Consider the following 22,150-nt stretch of genomic DNA (forward strand, 5'->3'; position numbering starts at 1 on the left):
GTGCAGAACATTGTGCTATATTATTTACATAGTGCTTGAGTGAGAGACCTTTCTCAGAGAAGAGGCACCTGCCTAAAATACCACCATTTGCGCTTCTCCAGCTGCCTGCTTGCTCTGGGGCCAGCAGACTCTAAGTGCCCCACAAGCCTGCAGTGCAGCTCCCTCAGAGGTCATCTAGATTGCTTTTGGAGGGTCCTGAGGTCAGATGAGGTCTGGGGAGGACACATGAGCACACCTCTGATGCAGAAACAATGGGACCCGCTGAGCGCTCTGTCGCCCAGCCAGGACTGAAGCTGACTCCCAGGGTGTCCCTCTGCTAGAGACACCTCACAGAATGGAGTCGCTTTAACTGAGTTTTACAAACCATTCCAGTGCACTTGCTAGCACTTTCTGTCTCTCTCTCGCTCTGTCTCCATCTGTGTCTCTGACTTGCTCCTCATGATGCAAAGATCAGACCCTAAGTATACTCTTCTTTTTATAGATTTAAGAAATTTTCCCTCTGTTCTCTTCAGTTTCAAAGAATTTCCAGACTTTCTTTCCGCACTAGCTAAAAGAACAACAAACAACAGCACAGAGCAGATAAACAACCCTCACTGGCCTCATAGGTCAAGTGTCTGGTGGTCCAGTAACAAGCAGGGACACTGCCCTTGCTGAACCTTCCTCCCTCGTCACAGGACGCAGTGTAGGTCCCCAGTGCCAACTTGCATTCAGAAAAGGAAGAGTCCTAAGTGTTTGACCTTCCCTCTGAATCCTTTAGGCCGTACGCATGTCAAACAAATAGCTTTCCAGTCACCTAGTGGTATGAATGGGAAGCTGAAGGTTGCCGCTGCTATACTTTCTGCTGAAGGAACTTCTGATATTCCCATTAGGTGCTTTATGCTCCTATCTATTTTAAAGCAGCAGTTGTTAAATTTTATGTCACAGTGGTCATTTTTAATTCCTAACCAAAATTGACTCAACTGACTTGCCTGATCAAGCAATGCATGCATTTCTTCTGGAAGACATGCTGGCTGACACCTTCAGCTTGCTGTCCATCAGAAGTCCACTTAGTTCAGATACCATAGCTGATGTTTACCATGAATTGGCTGTGCTTGTTATAAAACCTGTTTATGCTCATTTTACTTACTATGGGATCATAGTAAGCAATTACAAAATCTGTAAATTGATTTAACAGGAGTGGGAGAGAGTTGTTCCCATGTGAGTTCAGTTGAGTGCTTTCAGGAGTCTTGTGACAGCTGCATCAGAGCAGGTGCAGGTGTTAATCATGAAAGACGAGGAAACAAAATCTTACAAATTATAAGGAGTTTACACTCAGATGGCTTTAAGCTTTAGGTTTTCTGTTTTAAACTATACATGACAGGTGCTGTTTAATGTTGCCAAAAAATGCAAATGAGCAGGTCTATCACAAAAATAAAACCATTAAAGATTTGAGAATTGGCATTCATAAATTCTGAGTCAAAATAAAGTGTTTATATATATACATGTATATATTATATTTATATATATTAATCCCCCTGTGGACCAATTTTTCTTCTTGTCAGGAGAACTAATCAGCCCCCGATGACAGCAGTCAGCTCAAAAGGCTCCACCTCCAGGGATGCAAGCCAAGAGACTACCCCCAGGAACACAGATGAGAGCACAAGACTAGGGAACACATTAACTGCTGCAAGTGCCCTAACTGCTGCTGCTGCTCAGGGCAGCCTTCCTGCCCATCTTGTGTTTTGTTACACCTCAGCCCCCCGCTTATCCAATCCCCAATGCTGAGAAAGGGACGCCAGCTCATACCCATCCTTTTTGTAAAACTCCAGCATCATGTTATCTGTGGCAACGCTGAGGGGCCGGCGGGCCTGCTCGGGCTGGCGCCGGTCAGCGGGGTCCATATCTGGGGAGGGCATTGAGCTGTAGTTGGCGTTGTGGTTCACGTGCACCGGACTCCCGTAGTTCCCTGTGATGTTGAACTCTATCTCTGTGGGGAAGAAAGAACAGTGTACGTGCTCTGTTGGGCTGTCACAGCCCTCCTGAGCAGGACAGAGACAAGCGAGCTGGCCTCTCCTTTGTACTCCACACCCAGAAAATTGTGTTCCCTGGTTCAATGTTTGGTCATCTGCTGATAATTCATCTTAATATAACTTATCACAATAGTAATAGAATAGCCCAACTATCATATTAATATGATGGACAGGTAATAAAGCAATTTCCATTTGTGATTAAAAAACAAACTTAATGAAATGGATACAGGGGAGTATTTTCTGAAAAAAGACAAAATCAGCTAGCTCTAACCTCATGGTTAAGAGGGAAACACCAGAGCATCTTAATCAGATCGGGTGAAAGAGCAATGCCCACTTTTGACACTGCTAATGCTGTTGGAGAAGGGCCAGCCAATGGAATTGGTCAAGACAAGAAAACAAGAGGCAGTGTTATTACTTATAAATAATAATGTCTTCCTGGACAACTGAAAAGGATTAGACCTGGAGACTTCACTAAGGCCACAAAGGCTACTGGCTATTGGATGGATCTGTGGAAATACTCATCCCTTCCTTTCCTACTAATAATCTGTTCATCTGCAATGGCAATGAACTAGCTTGTCCACAGAATGTGCAGAATTAACTGTACCTCAACTCCTTTCTCCTTCATTTCTTTATCCTGATTTCTTACCCTCACCTGACCTTGTGTTTTTTATTAGAACTCTCATGAGAACAGAAGTTAGGAGCTTTCACAGTCAAAACACCTGGCATGAAATAAAGGCAATCAATCTTAATGTGTTAGAGCAGCACTATTGATTACTTCTGATAGGCAGAGCACAGAAACATTAACATTAAATGCCCTTAATGTTTACTAAACATAAGGTGGGATACCCTTTTTTTTAGAAGGGAACACAGAATTTGGTGTAACAACTGCTGTCTCTTCAAAACCGGTACCACTGAGTCAATATGCTTGTGCAATGGTGTTCCCATGGCTAAGAGAACATTTATGAACATCCATCTGAGGTAGCTGCCTCTAAAGTCTAATTTCAAACCAAGTACAAAAAAAGTTCTCATCACCTGTGAGCTCCACCTTTAAACGCTGAGAGAAGCTCAGACGACATAGGTGAGAATGACAAAGGATGGTGCCTAGGTGATCTACAGCTCTGGACAGAAGTTCCCTTCATCACTGATTTAGCCTCCCTCTGCAGCTAGGAAGCAGAGGATGTCTCTTTCCTTTCTGTGCCAGCATTTCAAGATGCACAGATTTAAAGAAACTATGGTGTGGCTGTTAGACCCATCACATCCATGGATGTGGCCAGCTAGTGTAGGCTGTGGATGTCCTCAGGTCAGAGAGAAGGAAACTGCCATGACCCTGCTCATACCTGAGTGTGTGAATGCATGTGTGTGTGTGTGTGTGTGTGTGTGCGTGTGTGTAGGGGGATTAAAAACAAACAGGGTGCCCTGGCCAGTGTCGCTCAATTGGTTGGATGTTGTCCTGAAAACCAAAAAGGTTGCCAGTTCGATTCCCAGTCAAGGAACAAGCCTGGGTTGTGGGTTTGCTCCCCAGCCGGGGCGTGTTAGGAAGGCAGCCAACTGATGTTTCTCTCTTACATCCATGTTTCTCTCCCTCTTTCCCTCTCTCTAAAATAAATAAATAAAAATGTTAAAAAAAAATGTTACTTCTAAAAAAACAAACAAAAAAACAAGACAAACACCTTTTGGCAGTGGGACTATGTTTCAGAGGTGCAGAACTCACAGCGATGCCTCCCCAGCCACCCTCGCCCCAGCAGATGCCACCACATACCCCCAGGGAAGAACCAGTCTGCGTGCTGGATGATGGGCTCGATGATCCCGACAATCTGCAGGGAAACGGTGGTCATCATCTCTGTGATGTTCCTGCAGGCCCAGAGCAGAGGAGTGCAGCATTGAGTCAAGGTCGAGGCACCGGCACCACAGTGTGGGAAGGCACCTTGGCCTGGGAGCCTGCAGACCTAGTTCTGAGAGCAGGCTTTTTCTTGGGAAGAAGAGGTTCACCTTCCTGAACTCCTTGTTCCCATCTACAGAATGAAGGCAACCACAGAAGTCCTCCTTACAGGAGACATGCAAGGATATGAGTCAGGAAATGAGGAAGTTACACAAATCGGCAGGTACAAGGCACATTTCTACGGGAGGCATGATTCTCCTCACGGCCAGTCTCATCCTCTTTCTGACTGTTCTTTCTTTCGAGACAGCCCCCTGCCCCTCTGAATCCTGACACTGGAATGTGTGCTCTTCATGGAGTGTGAGGACAGCCTGAAAGAGCTCACCCTGCCCGGTCCACCGTGCCCCCACCCTCCCATCCTGACACTGCCTTAGATTAGCTCAGAGAAGACCCTCCCAGCAGACCTGAGGCCTTGAGATCATCAGGGGAAAGATCTGCAGAATTCTGGGCCTCCTCCTGAGCCTAAGAAGGGAGCAAGCCGCAAAAGATATAAGACTTGAGGAGGAAATGAGTGTGGTGGCTCTCTGGGCCCTGGACATCCCTTCCCTGCCCTGCAGTCCCATGGTACCCATGTGCTTGTGCCTCCCTGTACTCACCCCTCCGCTTGTGGCCATAAGAGGTTGGGTCCTAACACAATTGCCATGTTACTGGGAGTCATCTTGTTTACATCTTGATATTCTGACAACTTCGATAAAAATTTGATCAAGTATCTGAAAGGAAGTTAGAAGGGCCTGTTTTAACTGAGCATGCAACAGCAGCCATGTTCCCCAAGCCTGGGTAGAAACTTCTCTCTTGTAGCATATCTTACTAACAATGAGACTCATACATTTTGCAATGTGATGAAAACATATCATGTGTCAGGACACAGAAATGCTCCAAAAACAGACAAACTCAGATCTCACTCTGTTCAGTGTCAACATCTGGCCAGAAAAATTCTCCATCCTTCTTTTGGACCTAGTGCAAAATGACCTAAAGTTCCTTATTTCAAACCTCTGTCACCTGCCATCTTCCCTGTGTGCAGAAACGAGAAGCAAAGCATCTAGGTGTCATTGGGCAGGAGGTTTACCTGCTAGGAGGGGTATCCCCTTATCCCTTCGGAGTCCCCCTCAGTGGGGCTTTTTGGAGAGATCCAAGGAAGGAAAAACTAATGACTTAGCATATGACCCCGCAATTCCACTCCTAGGGATACACCCAAGAGAAGTAGGTCCCCACAAACTTGCAGCATTACTCATGACAGTCAAAAAGTGAAGACCACTCAGATGTCCATTGGGGATGGATGCATAAATAAAATGTGGCCCATCCACACAATGGAATATTATTCAGACATGAGGAGGAATGAAGCTCTGACACAAGCTGCCACATGGGTGAGCCTTGAAACATCATGCTGAGAAGCAGAAGACCACGTGTTGTATGACTGCATTCCCACGAAATATCCAGCACAGGGAATCTTTGGTGACATAGACAGGATGTGCATGAGTGGCTGCCAGGGGCTGGGCTGAATGAAGAGTGACTGTTCATGGGGAAAGGGTTTCTTTTTGAAGCAGTGAAAGTCTTTTAAAATTAGTGCTGATAGTCATATAACTCTACAATTATACAAAACCTCCACACAAAATCATATACTTTAAAAGGGTACAATGGTATGTGCATTATATTTCAATAAAGCTATTATTACAATGAATTAAAGAGAACTAGTGCAGAAGCTATTCACAAAACAAGCACAAAAATAGCTCTGGCAAATCACACCAAAAACCTGCCGGGCTCTGACAAGCACCTTCAGGGCACACACTTTCTCCTGGAATCTTAGCTACACAGGGCAGCGATCACCTTCTGTCAGCCAGCAGGAAGTCCACAGGCTCAGGGTCTGACCATGGAGTTCCCAAGCTGGGTCTGTGCTAACTCCACCCACAGCCTCTCCTGACCATGTCTCCCTCTCCAAGAGGCCACATGCACCTGGGCCAGAATGTGGTATCTCGGCTGAGGACAGTTGAGCCGCAGCTGCCCAGTGTCCTGGGCTATAATAGTCAGCAATACTCGATGTGTGTTATATTGATCTGATTCTTGCTCTTGGGAGTTTTAAAAAATTGTGGTAAATATGTACGCATCACCATTTTAACCATTTTTAAGTATACAGTTCAGTATCATTAAATACTTTCACACTTTTAAGCAACTATCATCGCTATCCATCTCCAGAACTTTTCAACTAAAATTCTGCCCATTCCATTATACCCTCCTATCTCCAACCCCACCCCACCATCCCCCACCAGCCCCTGGAAACCACCGTTCTACTTTCTGTCTCTATGCGGAAGACTATTCTAGGTGCCACACGGGAGTGACTGGCTTTTATCACTCAGCATAATGTCCTAAGGTACATCCACACTGTAGCATGTGTCATCATTTCCTTCCCTCTTCAGGCTGAATATTGCATTGCATGTGCATTTTGTTGATCCACTTATCCACTGAGGGACACTTGGGTTGTTTGCTCCTCTTGGCTACTGTGGATAATGCTGCTACAAACGTGGGTGTACAAATATCAAGCCTTTGCTTTCTAATCTTGTGGCTACAGAGCCAGATGTGGAATTGCTGGGTCAAGTAGTAATTCTATGTTTAATTTTTTGAGGATCTGCCTTACCAACCCTCTTGGGATTTTTTACAGGAAAACAGAAAGAATCAGGCAGATGGCGGCAGCAGCTGAAGCTGAAAATCTGTATCTAAAGAAACAGTGAGAAGAGATTGTGGGGCCAGGAGCAGTGCCGGCGAGGCACGGTGGTGAGGAAGCAGAGGGTGTGAAGGGGCAGATGCCAGGGAGAGGAGAGATCTGCACAGGAGCAGGCAGGAAAATCTCGTGTGGTGGCAAGAAAAGTGAGAGACAGACGTGTTTAAAATAGCTGGTGAACAGTGGAGCACCAGAGAATATTCTCCCGGTGGACCCGCTCAAGGACACACCCACCAACTCCAGCTCCAGGTTTGGTTAGCTTCTCCAGGTGTCCATGAATACCTATCTTTGCAACAAATCCCCAATGTCTTGAAATAACTTGAACTAACCTTTGCTTTTTGCAAATCAAAGACCTTAACTGAATTAGCCAATGTCTAGCTAGGCAAACTCCAAAGTCATCTACTATGTTTCCTCATCTGTAAAATGGTAATTAACAATTTCACAGGGTTTGAGGATGCAAAGAGACCATGCATGTTAATAATGCTTTGGACACCATAAAATTCAGTGCATGCTAGTGACCATGACCTTTAGCCAGGAAAATGTGTATCTGGGGCTTGAAGAACAGACCCACGTGCCTCCAGTGTCCCCTTACCGGATGTTGTTGTGATTGGCCTTGGGCAATTTTTCACAAGCATTCCACAGAGCCTGAAGCCTCTTGTCTTGCTCCTGGATGCTGGGGAATGAACAGGAAAAGCCACTGGTTGAGGATGACTCAATGAAGCCTCACCAGCAGTCATATTAACCATCACTGTAATGTTTGAGAATAAGGAGATAACCACATGACTGACCATGCCAACAAGCTATTATTATTCAAATGTTTGATTACTCTTACCTTCCCCTCTATGTTCTCCTTGTGTCTTGTCCTCTGCTATTTTAACAAAACTTCCCCTGCCCATGTCACACATCCCAAGGTCGTAGTTGGGAGCGGGTGGGCGATCTGTGCTCTGGAGTGAGCAGGGCCATGGTGTCGTCAGGAGGGTGATTCTGGCACAGAACCAGGATACGTGGCACCAGGCAGGGCACACACACCCTTCAGGGGCCAGAAAAAGCCTTGCGTTTCCCTGGTTCCAGGACACTGAGCTCTGAGGCTTCAGGATCATTATTTCCTATTTCCTGTTGGAGACCCACATTTACCAATGAGGGGGAGGATGTCCCTCAGGGAGATCCTGAAGCAGCAGGTCATCATCCCCTTGTCTAGCTTTATATCACCAAGGTCGCTGAGACACTCAGTGACTAAAAGGGACAGTTCCCGTCAGAGGACACGTTCTCACTTGTCTCCATCCCCAGGAGCACAGTGGTAGTTCACCCGCGCTCACACCATGGTGGCAGCTTGCTGTCCAGTTCAACAACCGTTATTTAACGGACATTCAGTCAATCCCTCCGAGTCAGTAAATTTTATAGATGAAAATCTGATCTTTTAAGACATGACTCAGAGATGTGTAATTCCCATAAAGAAAGGATTCTCCACTATACAAAAAGATCTGTTTTAAGGGTTTCTTTATTGATAAGCCATCTGAGAATTTTAAAAAAATTACCCATTGGATTACAGTTTTTAAGAATTTTTCATGAAAATCTACATCAAGGCTGACATGTGAGGAAGGCCAAAGCCCCAGAAAACAGACACGGAAAGCCCCGCTGAGGGAGGCGCCGGCTCTGACCTCAGCCCGGGGCCCAGGCAGGCAGTGGCCACCACCCACACGCCAGCTCCAGAGGGCCCCCTGCAGATCTCGGCCGTGTGAGAAAAACCTCTTCCCTCCCTTCAGCCTGAGGGAGTGGGGAGTATTCGCCAGGGGAACTTCTGCTAGGCAATGGACGAGAAAACCAAACCTACCACTAGAAATGCTAAGGTCACAGGTCATATTTGTCAAGTAGTCAAATCTGACCAAAGTCTGGCCAAGAAGGCTTTTCTGTCTGGAGGCCAAGGAGACTCAGCTCTATCCTGGCTGTGATCCTGGGCCAATGATTTAATCTCTGGGAGCCTCACTGTCTTCATTATAAAGGGGATTAATAAGAGAACTTGCTCTGTAGCATCCACGTGAGTGAATTAAAGGAGAATCATACAAAGCACTTGCTCACAATCAATGTTGGCTTTTGCAGCCCCTGCAGTTGTCTCCACTCCCATGTCTGCCAGCAGCTAGGGTGTCCCTGGTGGCACAGAGCCCCATCTGCGGTCCTGCTCCTCAATCCTTTCTAAGGTAGAGGGGCAGATGCTGCAAAGACCTTGCATTCAATACAACCCAGCAAACACACACTGAGCACTTTCTGTGTATCGGCACTGTCCTGAGGGTTGGGAAGCCATGGTCAACCAGGAGGGCACTCTCAAGGCTCCCAGTGTGATCGTGACCCAGACACAGCTGTGAGCCAGGCAGTCAGAATGAACAGGAGGGATGGGACCCATCAAGACTGCTGGCCACTTTACCTCGGCTTGTCAGGGATGCCTCTCTGAGGTTACATTTAAGGTGGGGCCAAAATAACCAGAAGCAGCCCTGGGGCAAACATTCAGGGGCCAGGGCAAAGGTGAAGGCTTGTCCACCCTGTCCTATGACTGACTGGAGCTTCAGTCCTTCCTGCATCTGCTGCCAGGCGTCCCTGGGCTAGCCTGAGTCTCTACTCTGCAGCTCCTCCACGGAAGCACTAATTGACGTGGCTCACCTACTCATGCCCTTTTCGTTACAGGCCACCTTGCACTGTCCTGGAAATCCCTAGCTGTTGTTCTGCTGCTCCCTTGGCTCCCCCTACAGCTCCTGGATGCCCCTTCCATTTGGAGCCAGCCAGGTACTGTGTGTTTGCCCAATGGGTAATCCCATTAGGCTTAGCATGGCTCTTCAGTGAGATTCAGCTTCACCAAAGGTCAATGGCTATCAACCTAACAGCCTTGGGAGTTTTGAAACAAGGAGTCCAGGCCGATTAAATCAGAATCTCTAGGAAGAAGGTCCAGGCATTGATATCTTTTCAAAGCTTCCCAGGAGACTGATCTACACAGAGGACTAGAAGCAGCTGTGCTGCAGAGTGTGCCACAGTGTAGATATACCATAGCTTATTTAGCCATGCCCACATCCCCATTTGCTTTTGCCTGGAATAGCAAATAGCAAAAAGCACTAAAGCTGCAGTCCACATTTTTGTATATGCCTCTTTGGGCATGTGTATAAGCATGACACATGTTTCTACCTGCTAGATACCAAGAAACAGAGTTGCCAGATCACAGGTTATATGCTTTCATAATTTCAATACATACTTCCAAATAAACTCCAACCCACAAGATACTCCAAAGTGTGGTGTACTCACTTGGAAGCCTGAATCCACTCGTCATAGAGTTCAAAGGTCATAAGAGGTTCTGGTAACTCTCGGAGGTAAGATTTCAAAGCTCCTGGGCATGAATACAATATCAGCCGTGAGCCACTTTGACATGGCAGAGACAGGTTTCCCAAGCCAGCATCACCCTGTGGGCCATGTCTAGGATGGGCCCCCTGACCCAGACAACAAAATCAAATGGTAGCTCCCATGTGAATGGATCCGAGGCTCTGGCATGGCAACGGGACCTGGGCGGACAACCACACTGGCCTCTAGCCTTATTTCCCACCTTTATCTCATCTTCCATTGGCACACTGGGGAGACCTTCTCCCAAGGGGTCATGGCAACCAGGCCCAACACTGGGCCTTGAGTGGACACCTCTAAAACCTGTCAGGAAGCCACAGGCTCAAGTGTTTGACATGCGGCCACACATCCTCCATGCTTGCCTCTTCCCTGGGAGCCTCTACGGTACAAGGGACACCGTGCTAAGAGGTTGGAGGCACCCACCTGCAATTGCATGGGGGTCTGCAGAGTATTCCTGCACGTCCACCACACAGCAGTCGAGGGCAGCTTTCAGCTTCTTCAGCTTGGAGGCGGACGGGGCTACTCGGAAGAGTCCCTACCAAGAGGACAGAGGGTCAGTGGACAGCCCTGTAACTCAAAGGCACAAAAGCAAACCCAACAAAGTCAGGAAACCTGCCCACTCCTTTCCTCCGAATTCTCCCAGATGCACCTTCCCAGCCTCACTTTTCAACAGTGCAGCTGTTTGTTTGCCAAATGCTCTGGAAGAGCAGGGACTGGGCCTCCCCCACTGTTGTGTCCCCAGGGCTTCGTAGGGGTGACTCATTGTTCTGTCGTCTCAGTAGGAGTAAAAACAGTGAAACCTGGACACTCAGATTTCTTGTTCTTGTATATTTAAAATACATTTTAGAGGCGACTTTGACTGAGACCTAGTTAAATTTGGAGGGGGAGTCCAGGAACTTGGATGTGAAAAGATCTCCAGGGTGTGTGTTTGTGTGTTGGGAGGGACAGGGCCATAAGCTCCCTATGAGCCTCAGGGTAGGGCAGACAGGGTGCTTGCTTGTGGGGGATGCCTCCTTCGGCCCATCCCTGTTCTGTTCTTAGAGTCCCCCTTGAGACACTGTTGTCTTTTCCAAGTGAACTGCTCCACCTTGTAGAATGAAAGTAAACTGTGAAGAGATAGAGAAGCGGCAGACAGGGGTGTGTGCAGAGGTGACAGATGCAGGTTAGAGCTGGAGAGGAATGCCCAACTGAGACAGGGAAGTTTTCATGAGTGGAAGACCTACTGGTTTCTGTTTCACCTCCTTAGCTCCTTGCATTCGGTGATGCGACCCACAGGCTGAGAAACAGGCTGGCAGAACACCCCTTGTTCCTTTAACCATTGACAGCCATTCAGCTTCCCAAGTTCCTCTAGAAGATGTTCCTGGTCTGAGTTCTGGGCCTGCTAAGATTGTAACTCCCTTCTCAGCACGGGGTGTCTCAGACAAAGATATGTCCAAAGCTCTCTGGCAAATATGTGAGGAAGCTCCCAAACCATGTTTGGATTAGTGTGCAAGCACAGCTGCTATGACAAAGAGAGCAAGTGACGGTGCACACGAAGGAGAGGGCTGGATCCTCACGAACACACGCCATAGCTGTGAAGGAAGGGCAACGGTGTTTGGTGACGGACAACACCAAAGAGAAGGGAGCAGAGTCATCACACAAGAGCTTCAGAGTTCTGACTGTGTAGCTGAGAAGACTGTTCCAGTGAGAGACACAGAAAAACCAGAAGGAGATTGTGACTGTTCACATGGCCAGTGAGTCCAGGTTTGGGGGTGTTAAAGAAAAACCCCATGGGGAAATGCTGAAGAAATGGCAGTGAACATGGGAGTGGGGCCCAGGGAAGAGGTGAGGACCCAGGATGCTCACTGAGGTTGAAGCAAAGGTCCAGGAGAGGATGGTGACACCCAGGAAAAGATTAGAGACAGTAGAGGGCAGGGCTGGGCAGTGCTGAATGGGTCATCGTAATGTCACCGATAAGGGCAAGGGGCACGAGGGAGCACAGTGGGTGCTGATTTCAAGGGTGGCTCCAGCAGTAACATCGCAGGTGGCCAAGTGGTGAGGCAGCCAGGCTGAGGTCTGGGACTAGGCAATCTGGGGGTTCCTGGGGTCGACAGGGCAGGTTTAGTCTGGTGATGGGAACAGAAGTGGCTGTTGCAGAGACAGAGGAGTGAGCAGCGCTAAGGGTGCACAACCAGAAACGCTGTGAGTTACCTGAAGACTTAGGTAGCACAAAAACCAAAATCCAACTGGTCAGGGAAGGGGTATGAGGCTGTGGTTTAGCTGAAAGAAGACCTCTTTGTAGGCTAGGGGAAACCAGAATATATTGGTTAGTAAAGGAAAAGAGCGGATGCAAAGTAGGGAAAAGTGCAAGGGGGAACAAGAAGGTCTGGTGGGTGGCGGAAGGGCCAGAAGAATCCGGAGACAAGATGGGAGATGCCACACCATCTGATGCCTGTTCTTCAAAAACTAGTTCGCACTGACTAGAAATTCTAAGATGTTGACCAATTCATTTTACTTGTATGTAATAATGTTCTAGTTCTATTTAAAAACATTCCTTATTTTCTTGAGAAACTTGCTGAAGTATTATAGATGATATAATGATATAATGTCTAGGATTGGCTTCAAAATCTCCGAAGCAGGGGTGGGGCAGGAAATGGAGGTGTGGATGAAACAGGACCAACCATATGCTAGGTGATGAAGCTGGTTATCTTATCTTTAAGTGTCTTTTTCCATAATTCATAAAAAATGATGGGGAAAGAAAAGGCCCAGTTTACCTCCCTCTATCAAAGCATCCCTTAGGCATTGTAAACTTCTTTTCCTCTTGTGATTGATAGCGCAATTTGGTGAAAATGCCTGGCACCAAAATGTGGTAAAAAAGACCTATTCTCATCCGTTGGAACAGCCCTATCCAGAGCAGGCCTGACACAGGCATGCAGCCAACATGCATCAGAACCTGAACTGGCTTCCTTCTCTTCAGAAGTCCTCCCAGTTTGCCCCAGGTGACCAGGTGCTGACTTAAAGACTATTTTGGATTAATCAGATTAATTAACTAATTAATCCAAATTAATAAATGGGATGCTCACCTTCTCCAATAAGCTTATAAGCCCCCATTCGACTCTTATACTTTGCTGAGTAATAAATGCATAGCAGGCCCTACGTAAGTATTGATCCGCTGATCAGATCAAAGGAAGATGGTGTGAAGATTTTACAACAGCCAATAAAAGAAACCAAAGAAAGTTCTAGCTCCCAGGAAAGATTTACACAGTAATAAAAACAACCGCCACTCCTTTCTCGTAGACCTTTTATACATGTGGCCCTTAAGAGCTATTTTCTAATGTTGCTATCAATCATATTTTCAGGATCTCTATAAAAGAGTTATGATCAAAAAGGTTAAAAGGTCCATTTTTTATTTTTATGAATTTATTGAAGTGACATTGGTAAACAAATTATATACATTTCAGGGGTACGATTCTATTAAGACATCATCTGTATATTGTCTTGTGTTAACCACCCCAAGTCAAGTCCCTCCTTCCATCACCTTTTAGTCCTCTTTACCCTCCTCCACCTCCACAAATGCCCTTCCCTCTAATAATCACCACACTGTTGTCTGAGTTTTGCTTTGCTGTTTTGCTTAATCTCTCACATTTTTCACCCAGCTCCCCACCCTCATTCCCTCTGAGAGCTCTCAGTCTGTTCTCTGTATCTACGAATCTGTTTCTGTTTAGTTCATTTGGTTCCACAGGAGTGCAATCACGTGGTACTTGTCTCTGTCTGACTGGCTTATTTCACTTAGTATAATGCCCTCCAAGTCCATTCATGCTGTTGCAAAGGGTAAGATTTCCTTCTTTTTATGGCTGAGTAGTATTCCATTGTGCAAATGTACCACAGCTGTTTTATCCACTCATCTACTGATGGACACTTAGGCTGCTTCCAAATCTTGACTATTGTATATAATGCTGTAATGAACATAGCAGTGCATGTATTCTAAAAGTTTATCTTTAAAATCAGAGAACCTTTGAAGGAGCAGGAGGAAAAGGAAGAGAAAGCAGTAGCAGATTGCCAAAATAATTTTAAACATGAAGAAAGAACAGCCAGAGTGTGGCTCTAAGTTTGTCATGGCCAGCAGTACCAGTCTCCCCATAAAGTGAAGGTTCATAGGAGAGAGCAGGCCCCATTTTGTGTTCTGTAGGAGAGGAGGTTGTACCCCATCTTACCATGGTTAGATTTGTAGGAGCCACAGTGGGGATGGTAACAGGGGTGAAGATCTTGTGGTCTGTGCCTTATGGAACAGGACACCTGCTCGGGGTCCTGCTGGGGATGGGGACTGGCTATGCCCACACCCACCTCCTCTTGCATCCTGCACTCCAGCGGCATTGTCACACATGCCTCAGACCCACCTCCCCTGGCATCCCACATTCCAGTAGCATCATGTCATACACCCCAGACCCACCTCCTCCTGCATCCCGCACTCCAGCAGCATGGTCACACATGCCTCGATAGGGAAGGCGATCTCCCGGCCGCTGATGGTGAGGTGTTCCTCCAGGGGCTTCCCAAAGGAAGGTTTCTCCACCCAGGCCTCTGATCAGGAGGAGCAAGGAGGGAGTCAATGGAAAAGATTATGAAGGTCACTCATAACCCTTGCTGGAGTATGTCATGTCATACAGATTATTCTAAGACTACGAAAGACATGGAAGCCCAGTGGAGTCTCCATTCCCATGTTTTGGGGAGGACTAAGAGGTCTGCGTAGGGCAGAGGCTAACCAGCTGTGTCCAGAGCTGCTGGATTTCATGTAACACACACTTGCATACACATCTGTGCACACACACACCTCCCCCGACTCATCCCCTTAGGGGACTGTGTGTTTGAGTGGGCTCTGCTTCACTGCAGCTGAATCAAGGCACCAGCTGGTGAAGTCCAAGCTGCTCATGCAAATGTGACGCCTGGGGACACATAAGGATGGATGAAAACATGGGGCACCGGTGGGATCTGGGAAGGCAGGCAGACTGTCTCCAACCTTCCCCAACCAAGGAGGGTAGCAAGGAGGGTTACCTTGTTGTGCTTTTATCTGAGGCAGCACCGCCTGCAAGAGTGTCAGTGACTTCCTGTGATATTCAGCTTGCACTTCTATTAGCTGAGAAAACACAAGAGCAAGCATTAGTCTTTGCCAAGGGTTGGAGACACAGGCTGCTGTGCCACATGGGGTGCTCTGCACAGAGCGGTTGCCCTGCTTCCTCTGTAGTCTCTGCAGCAACAGTCACAGATGGGGGTTTGGGAGGCAGGAGAACCATGAGGGGTTACAGGGGCTGCCCCACAGCTGGGGCCTGATTTAGAGAGCTTGCCTTTGCTGCCATTCAACCTTGCTAAGCACCCCATCAAAACAAAAAGCAAAAGAGAAGTGAATCAATAGGAAAATATATATGAAAAACACATTTATAAATTTGTATGCCTACAGGAGCCAAATGCTATTAGCCTGTGCATACATGTACGCACGCGCGCGTACACACACACACACACACACACACACATCTTGTTTTCTGCAAAGTGGGTTTAAGATATAACCGGTCAAAAAACTTGCAATTTGATCTATAATTCTCTTCAAGTACTTCAAGTACCTTGGGAGGTAAAATTGCTTTAGTTAAAATAATACAGCTCAAAGAACAAATTCCTTCAAGATGTTCTATTTTTCCCATCCCACTACCACAAAATCCGCTGAAATGCTGACAAGGGCAGGTGAAATCCCGAAAACAACGGTTACTTCATTCATTTTCTAAACTCCTCCTCCACCCTCACAAATTGGCCATGGATGAGGGAAGGGGGATGAGTCACTGTTTAAAGGCTTGGCATGGAGGGTAGATACTGTCATCTCCAAGTAAAACAAAAATAATTTTTAAAAATTAGAATATTGAAATAAACAATTAGGTAGCCTAATAATGTTTGGAATGCTAATAATTTTATTAGTTTTAACAACTTTAAAATTGGATATTACCTTCACAAATAAAGCCAATGAAATATACTTAGAGATATACCACTAGTTTCAAATAAATTTTCTGAGTTGGAAAGAATGCATATCACTCCTTTTTTAGGGTAGGAGAAACTCCCCCAAATTTCTGGTCCCTTGATGAAAGTGTTGGAAGATTGCTAATAGTGGACAGCTTTTCTACATATTTATCAAAGCATTGTCAACAATGCTTTTCAGGATTTCTCCTCCTTTTCTTCTGTCTTCTTCCTTCCTTGTCATCCCATTACTTCCCTATTTTTAATTTGTGTTTTTCTCAGCTCAGATGCAGTCTTCCCTGTGGCATGCTCAAGTCTGTGCGCACGCTCCTTGCTGCCTGCCCCACAACTCTCGCAAACAGGCTTTGAGTTGTTTCATCTTCGTGGACACTTACTGTTTGAAAGTAGTTTGCATAGTCAATTTCTTTGGCCACAAAACTGTACATGTCCGCTGAGAGCTGGTCCTGTGGAAGGTAAAAGACAACTTCACAAAATACATTGTAAAGAAAGCAGAGATGGCTAAGGCATGGGCCTCAACATCAGAGTAGAAAGAACCTTAATCATTTTCAATCTCTTTCTAAATAAAACCTGCAATGTACATATTCTGCCATGGACATTTCCGTGTTTCCCAGCCATGGCTCTAGAGATCAAGTGGGCGTGAAAAGAACACCGGTGCCAGTGGTTCCTCAGGGATTCCAGCACATGGGCCTGGTCTAAAGTTAGGGAAGCCTATGTGGGGGACTGATGTGCAGATTACTGCCACACGCCTCGGCAGCCTATTCACCTCTGTACAGAGCCCTCCAAATACAAACTGCGCTTGCACTCTCTTCATGCTCTCATTCTCTCTCTTTGATCATTCTACTGCTTTGTTGTCTTTCATTCCCAATACTGATAGGTTGATAATAAGCCTATGCAGGAGACAGCAACATACCAATTTGGAGAAAGTTGGATACAACAGGTGGGCAGGAAAAGGGCTGCTGATTCAGAACACATCAAAACCTAGGTGCACCCAACTTCACACACAAACCTCATAGTGTTAAGAATCCTGTGCTTTCCAGTTGTCCATGTGATGGGGACAATGGCCCACTGCTGGGTCTGAATCTGGAATGTATTTGCCTCAGCGAACAATCTTCAGTTCCACAGAAACATCCATAGCAAGGTACAATAAAAGTTCATTCAGAGCAGGATGCAGACTCTGTCACTAACCATGTCTTTGACATCACATGTCTGGACTTGTTTGCACAAGTCCTATGATTTCTCCAGTTTCTCCTTGTTGGGTTGCCTCAGATAGGAGGTGTTTAGAAGAAATGCTAAGCTGAGAAGATAAGAGTCTATACTGTCCTGTTTGAGGTAAATGTGAGACCAGCACAAGAAAGATGATCCAGATACCAAATGAATTAAAGCAGGCAACCACACGCTTCAGAAAGAGCCTGTTTCCTGGACCCTGAGCTCCTCAGCTGCCAGTGCAACCCATTCTCAGTGAGACCACTAGGATGTGAGGGGTGATCTGTTTTCTTCACGTCTCCTGGCCGGCCAGCCTTTGTGGAGAACATCCTTCAAGGGCTCTTGTACATGAGGCCACAGAGGTAAGGCACAGAGCTAAAGGGGAAGGCTGCTCTCTGGAGAGCTTTAAACACAGATTAGTTCGTGCTAGCCTTGGTCCAGTGTCAGGGAACGAAGAAAGGGGAAACAATGAATTAACATACACTGACAACAGTTTAGGTGCCAGGCACAATGTCATGTGAAATTCTCATCTCTCTTAGGTGTTGAATTTCTAGTTTCAGGTGAGTAGCTGCCAAGAGTTTAAGGATCTTATCTGTCTGTCCTCCACAGTCTCAAAAGTGCTTCTGATAGTCAGGGCTTAGCAACCATTGCTGTAAGAATAAGGGAAGAAATGGAGACTCAGCAATGGTAATGGTCCCTGAGAACAGAGTAGGCTCTAAACCCACCCACCTCAGCTCCCTTTCAGCACAGCATCTCTACAACTACTGCTGTTGCAGGCTGCCCAGGCTGTGAAAGGCTCACCAGAACATGTTCTGGGGGGATTGACCTGTCTGCCATCCCCACATCAGCACCAGTCAGGACACATCTGTCACCAGCGGGGCAGTCATAAGGGACATACTTCAAGTCAGAGAAAATCAAAGAGCCAAAGCATAAAAATGGCTCTGCAGACAGAGGAGAGGAAGAGACCCCACAAAAGGACTAAGTGCCCATCAGATACATCTCCAATGGCTCAGCACCGACCTTCACCAACAGGTGATTTTAGAGAAGTCAGAACACCTGTGTGCGCTCTCAGAAACATAAACAGACTTTTAAAGGTACAGTTAGATTACTGCCTTACTAGGTAAGCAGTATGGACTCTGAATACACCACAATGTGAGAAAAGGGTGAAAACTACAAATAAAATTTCTGTTTACCTTATCACCAGTGAATTTTCTTTATAAAGGAAAAAAAGACTTTCATCAATAATCACCAGTTAAATGTGTATAAAAAGTCACTTGTGTTCTGATTTTGCAACAAATCCACATTTGGAAAAATACAAAGTAAAACACCACATTCTCCTGTAACTCCAACAGCAAAAATAATGGCTATGAGCTCAGCAATTTGCTGATGTTTGCTAAGTTGGCAGGTTTTACATGATTACTAGGCTTACAGAGTATGGGACAGAATGCTTTGTAGCACATTTACCCCTAGATAAACATGTTTTATAATGGACATGATATTTAACAAATGGATGGTGTTTCTATTGTTGGATATTGTGTTTTTAATTTCTTACATTATAATGATATTTGAATAAACATCTGTTTATACAGATTTGTACCCATCTCTTGATTATTTCCTTAGGATAAATTCTGCAATTAAAATGAATCCTGATTATATAATTACTTATAGTTAAACTTAGAAATATTAGAAAGATAATAATAAGTTGGTACATCAGAAAAAAACATTTATATTATGAGCATTGATCCATAAGTATTTTGTTTAGTTGTTTTCTACAGTAACCTTTTAATTCTGATTAATCACAATCAAATTTAAAGAGAAAATTTAAATAGTATGTTCTTACTTTGTATTGTATTTTATCAAGTGGTTGGCTTTCTTCTAAATGCTTTGCCTGTCTGTGTCGCCCCCTGTCATTCCTTGCGGGCATCAGGCCCCCATGAGGAGTCTCCACCTAGCTCTTATTTACAAGATTTGTAAGAATTCTTTGGGTTGATGAGATCAATGGCTTTATCAATAGGTAATATTTTCCCCATTTTTCCGTTTATCTTTTCATACTACTTATAACACATTTTGGTCCTGCCCTTTTTTTAATAGCTTTTCCATGTGGTAGTATCTATTGTATATTTCTCTTTATGATTTCCTCCTTTGCTAATCTGCTTAGGGCATATCAACCAACAGTATAAATATCCATATATGTGTGCAGTAGAGAATATGACATTTAAATCTTTAATACATGTGGAATTTATTTTGGTACTTGTACCAGATACAGAATTTTTTTAAAGAGCTAACCAAATGTCTCAAAATTGTTAATGAATAAAATAGATTGTCCCTATAGACTGGAAATGTCACAGATATAAAACTTCTTATATACTTGGATTTTCTATTGATTGGGATATCTTTTTTTTCCACTGTTCTATTTATTTTTTAAAATAGTACCTAAATTTTAATTAAGTAACTTCATAATATATCATAAAAGACAGCAGTTCAAAGCTCCAATAATTCTGTCACATTAACTTTAGAAACCTTTATCACCTTGGAGGCATTTATTACAATTATACTGATGCACCACAGTTCTGATCAAATTAATTGGGGGGAATTCAAACTTTGATCACACTGGCTCTTCTCACCCAGGAACATCCCCAATGTGATAGTCTTCTTTGACCTCTGCATTTCTATTTTATAATTATCCTATATTACATGACATTATTGTAGGATTTTGAATATTTGCATTCTTAAAAACTCCCCAAGATATTTTTAAATACTTCTCTCTTAAATATTTTTTCTTGGTGAAAGTATAACCTTGATTTTTAATATTGACTTCTAGTTTCCAGTATGGCATATAAGTAGATTAGAATTCACCATGTTAAGAAGTTACACTAACAATATGTAAAAAGCTGAATACATTGAAAAAGCAACAATGCTTCTTTGATCCATCAGAGACGTGAGGTCACATGGCAAACCGCTGTACCCCAAAGTGGAGAGAGAGACAGGAGGGTATGAGAATAGCAACCCACCTGGGCAGAAACCTTCACAGAAACCAATGCTGGGCTGGGAACACCTGAGCTGCATCTGACGAACTGCTGGGGGCTCAGTGTGTGCATGTCTGAGGGTTAAAAACTCTGGAGATATACAGTCAGTGAGGTAAAACTCACAAAATCACTCTTACCTCCTGGAGTTCTACAAAGTACTCACAGTGAATATCGGAGAAAAATCCTCCCCTGCTTTCACAAGGAGGAAGGGACAAGGAACCATTCTGAAATGCACTTGAGCATTATATTCCTCTTATCAGGGTCTGCCCTCAGGAGTAAAGACTTGAATCTGAGCCGAACCAACTGGTGTTTCACCAGAGCCTTGCTCATCTGGTCTGGCCTTCCACACGGGGAAGAGAAAAACCCAACTCCAGCCCCCTCTAGCCATCCTGTTCTACCTAAAATGAAAACTAAAACCAACCAACCAGAGAATCTGAAAGTAAAACAACTAATAACACTGGGACGCACTGGTGAAGTTCCTGGTCAGGAACACAGGCTTCCTTGGAAGGCTGAAACCTGATCATAGGATTGCCGAACCCTTTTATCCTTGCACACCTGACCACCACTTCTGCCACTTCCTCCTGCCTAGCACACCACATCCACCTTTGAGAATTGTAAGGCATACTACATGGCGAAATCACAGATTAAAGAAATAAAACGGGCATCACATCCAGAGCCAGATATCACAAAAATGTTGGAATTACCAGGCTATAAATATTTTTTAAGAGTATGATTAATAGGCTAAGGTTTTTAACAGAAGGAGACAACGCGCAAGTACAGATGGATAATATAAGCAGAGATATAGAAATTCTAAGAATCGAAAAGAAATGCTGAAGATCAAAAATGCTGTAAGATAAGATTTAAAAAAATGCCATAAGTGAAGAATGCCCTTGATGGGACATGACTGAGGAAAGACTCTGAGCTAGAGGATATGCAATAAAAAATTTCAAAACTAAAAATCAAAGAGAAAGAAGATGGAAAAAAGAAAACAGAATATCCAAGAACTGTGGGACAGTGTGAAAATGTGTAACATATGCGTGGTAGAAATACTAGAAGGAAGAGAAGAAAAAAAGGAACAGAAGCAACACTTGAAGAACTAATGAGTGAGAATTTCCCCAAATTGATGTCTGACCCAAAACCACAGGTCCAGGAAGCTCAGAGAATACCAAGCAGGATAAATGCCCCAAAAGAAAATGCACAGGCATATCATATTCAAATGTCAGGAAATCAAAAATAAAAAACAAAACAAAATGAAACAAAAAGTCTTGAAAGAAACCACAGGGGAAAAACATAATACCCATAGAGCAGCAAAAAAAAGGAATCATATCTGATATCTGCTCAGAAATCATGCATGCAAGAAGAGAGAGAATTGGCATAGTTAAAGTGTTAAGATAAAAATATATTAGCCTAGAATTCTGCACCTTGAAAAATTATTCTTCAAAAGTAAGGAACTAAAGACTTTCTCAGACAAAAATATTGATGGAATTTGTTGCCAGTAGACCTGCCTTGCAAGAAATGTTAAAAGTTCTTCTGAGAGAAGGAAAATGATATAGGTCGGAACCATAGATCTACGTAAAGAAAGGAAAGGGATCCAAGGAGGATCAAGCGAAGATAAACTTTTATTTTTCTTACTGTTAATTGATCTAAGAGATAAATTTGTTCAAAATAATAGCAACAATGTATGTATATATGTATGTACATGCACACATATGTACATCTATGCTATGTATGCTTATGCATGTGTGAAATGGATAGAATTAGACATATTTTGTTACTAAAAGGCACCCACAGTATGTGAAGCAGAACAGTGTTACTCAAAAGTGGAACTGGGTTAGTTGTAAATGTATATTGCAAACTCTAGGGCAACAACTAAAAAAATGAAAAAAAAAAAGAA

General features: G+C 44.5%; 1 protein-coding gene across 6 annotated transcripts in view; it reads right to left on the reverse strand.

Annotated features, from left to right (window-relative positions):
* ARHGAP44 (Rho GTPase activating protein 44) overlaps positions 1-22,150 on the reverse strand; it is a 180,999-nt gene that overhangs the window by 22,745 nt on the left and 136,104 nt on the right. For all 6 annotated transcript variants that reach the window (XM_028534442.1, XM_036032963.1, XM_028534445.2 and 3 more), the window contains exons 8-16: positions 16,402-16,470; positions 15,062-15,143; positions 14,463-14,590; positions 10,457-10,568; positions 9,944-10,025; positions 7,251-7,331; positions 4,542-4,655; positions 3,769-3,860; positions 1,786-1,966 (exon numbers count right to left, since the gene is read on the reverse strand). In XM_028534442.1, coding sequence (XP_028390243.1) covers positions 1,786-1,966; positions 3,769-3,860; positions 4,542-4,655; positions 7,251-7,331; positions 9,944-10,025; positions 10,457-10,568; positions 14,463-14,590; positions 15,062-15,143; positions 16,402-16,470 — 941 coding nt within the window. The remainder of the gene's footprint in view (positions 1-1,785; positions 1,967-3,768; positions 3,861-4,541; positions 4,656-7,250; positions 7,332-9,943; positions 10,026-10,456; positions 10,569-14,462; positions 14,591-15,061; positions 15,144-16,401; positions 16,471-22,150) is intronic.

The sequence above is a fragment of the Phyllostomus discolor genome, chromosome 8 (genome assembly GCF_004126475.2).
Source record: "Phyllostomus discolor isolate MPI-MPIP mPhyDis1 chromosome 8, mPhyDis1.pri.v3, whole genome shotgun sequence".
Classification (NCBI taxonomy): Eukaryota; Metazoa; Chordata; class Mammalia; order Chiroptera; family Phyllostomidae; genus Phyllostomus; species Phyllostomus discolor.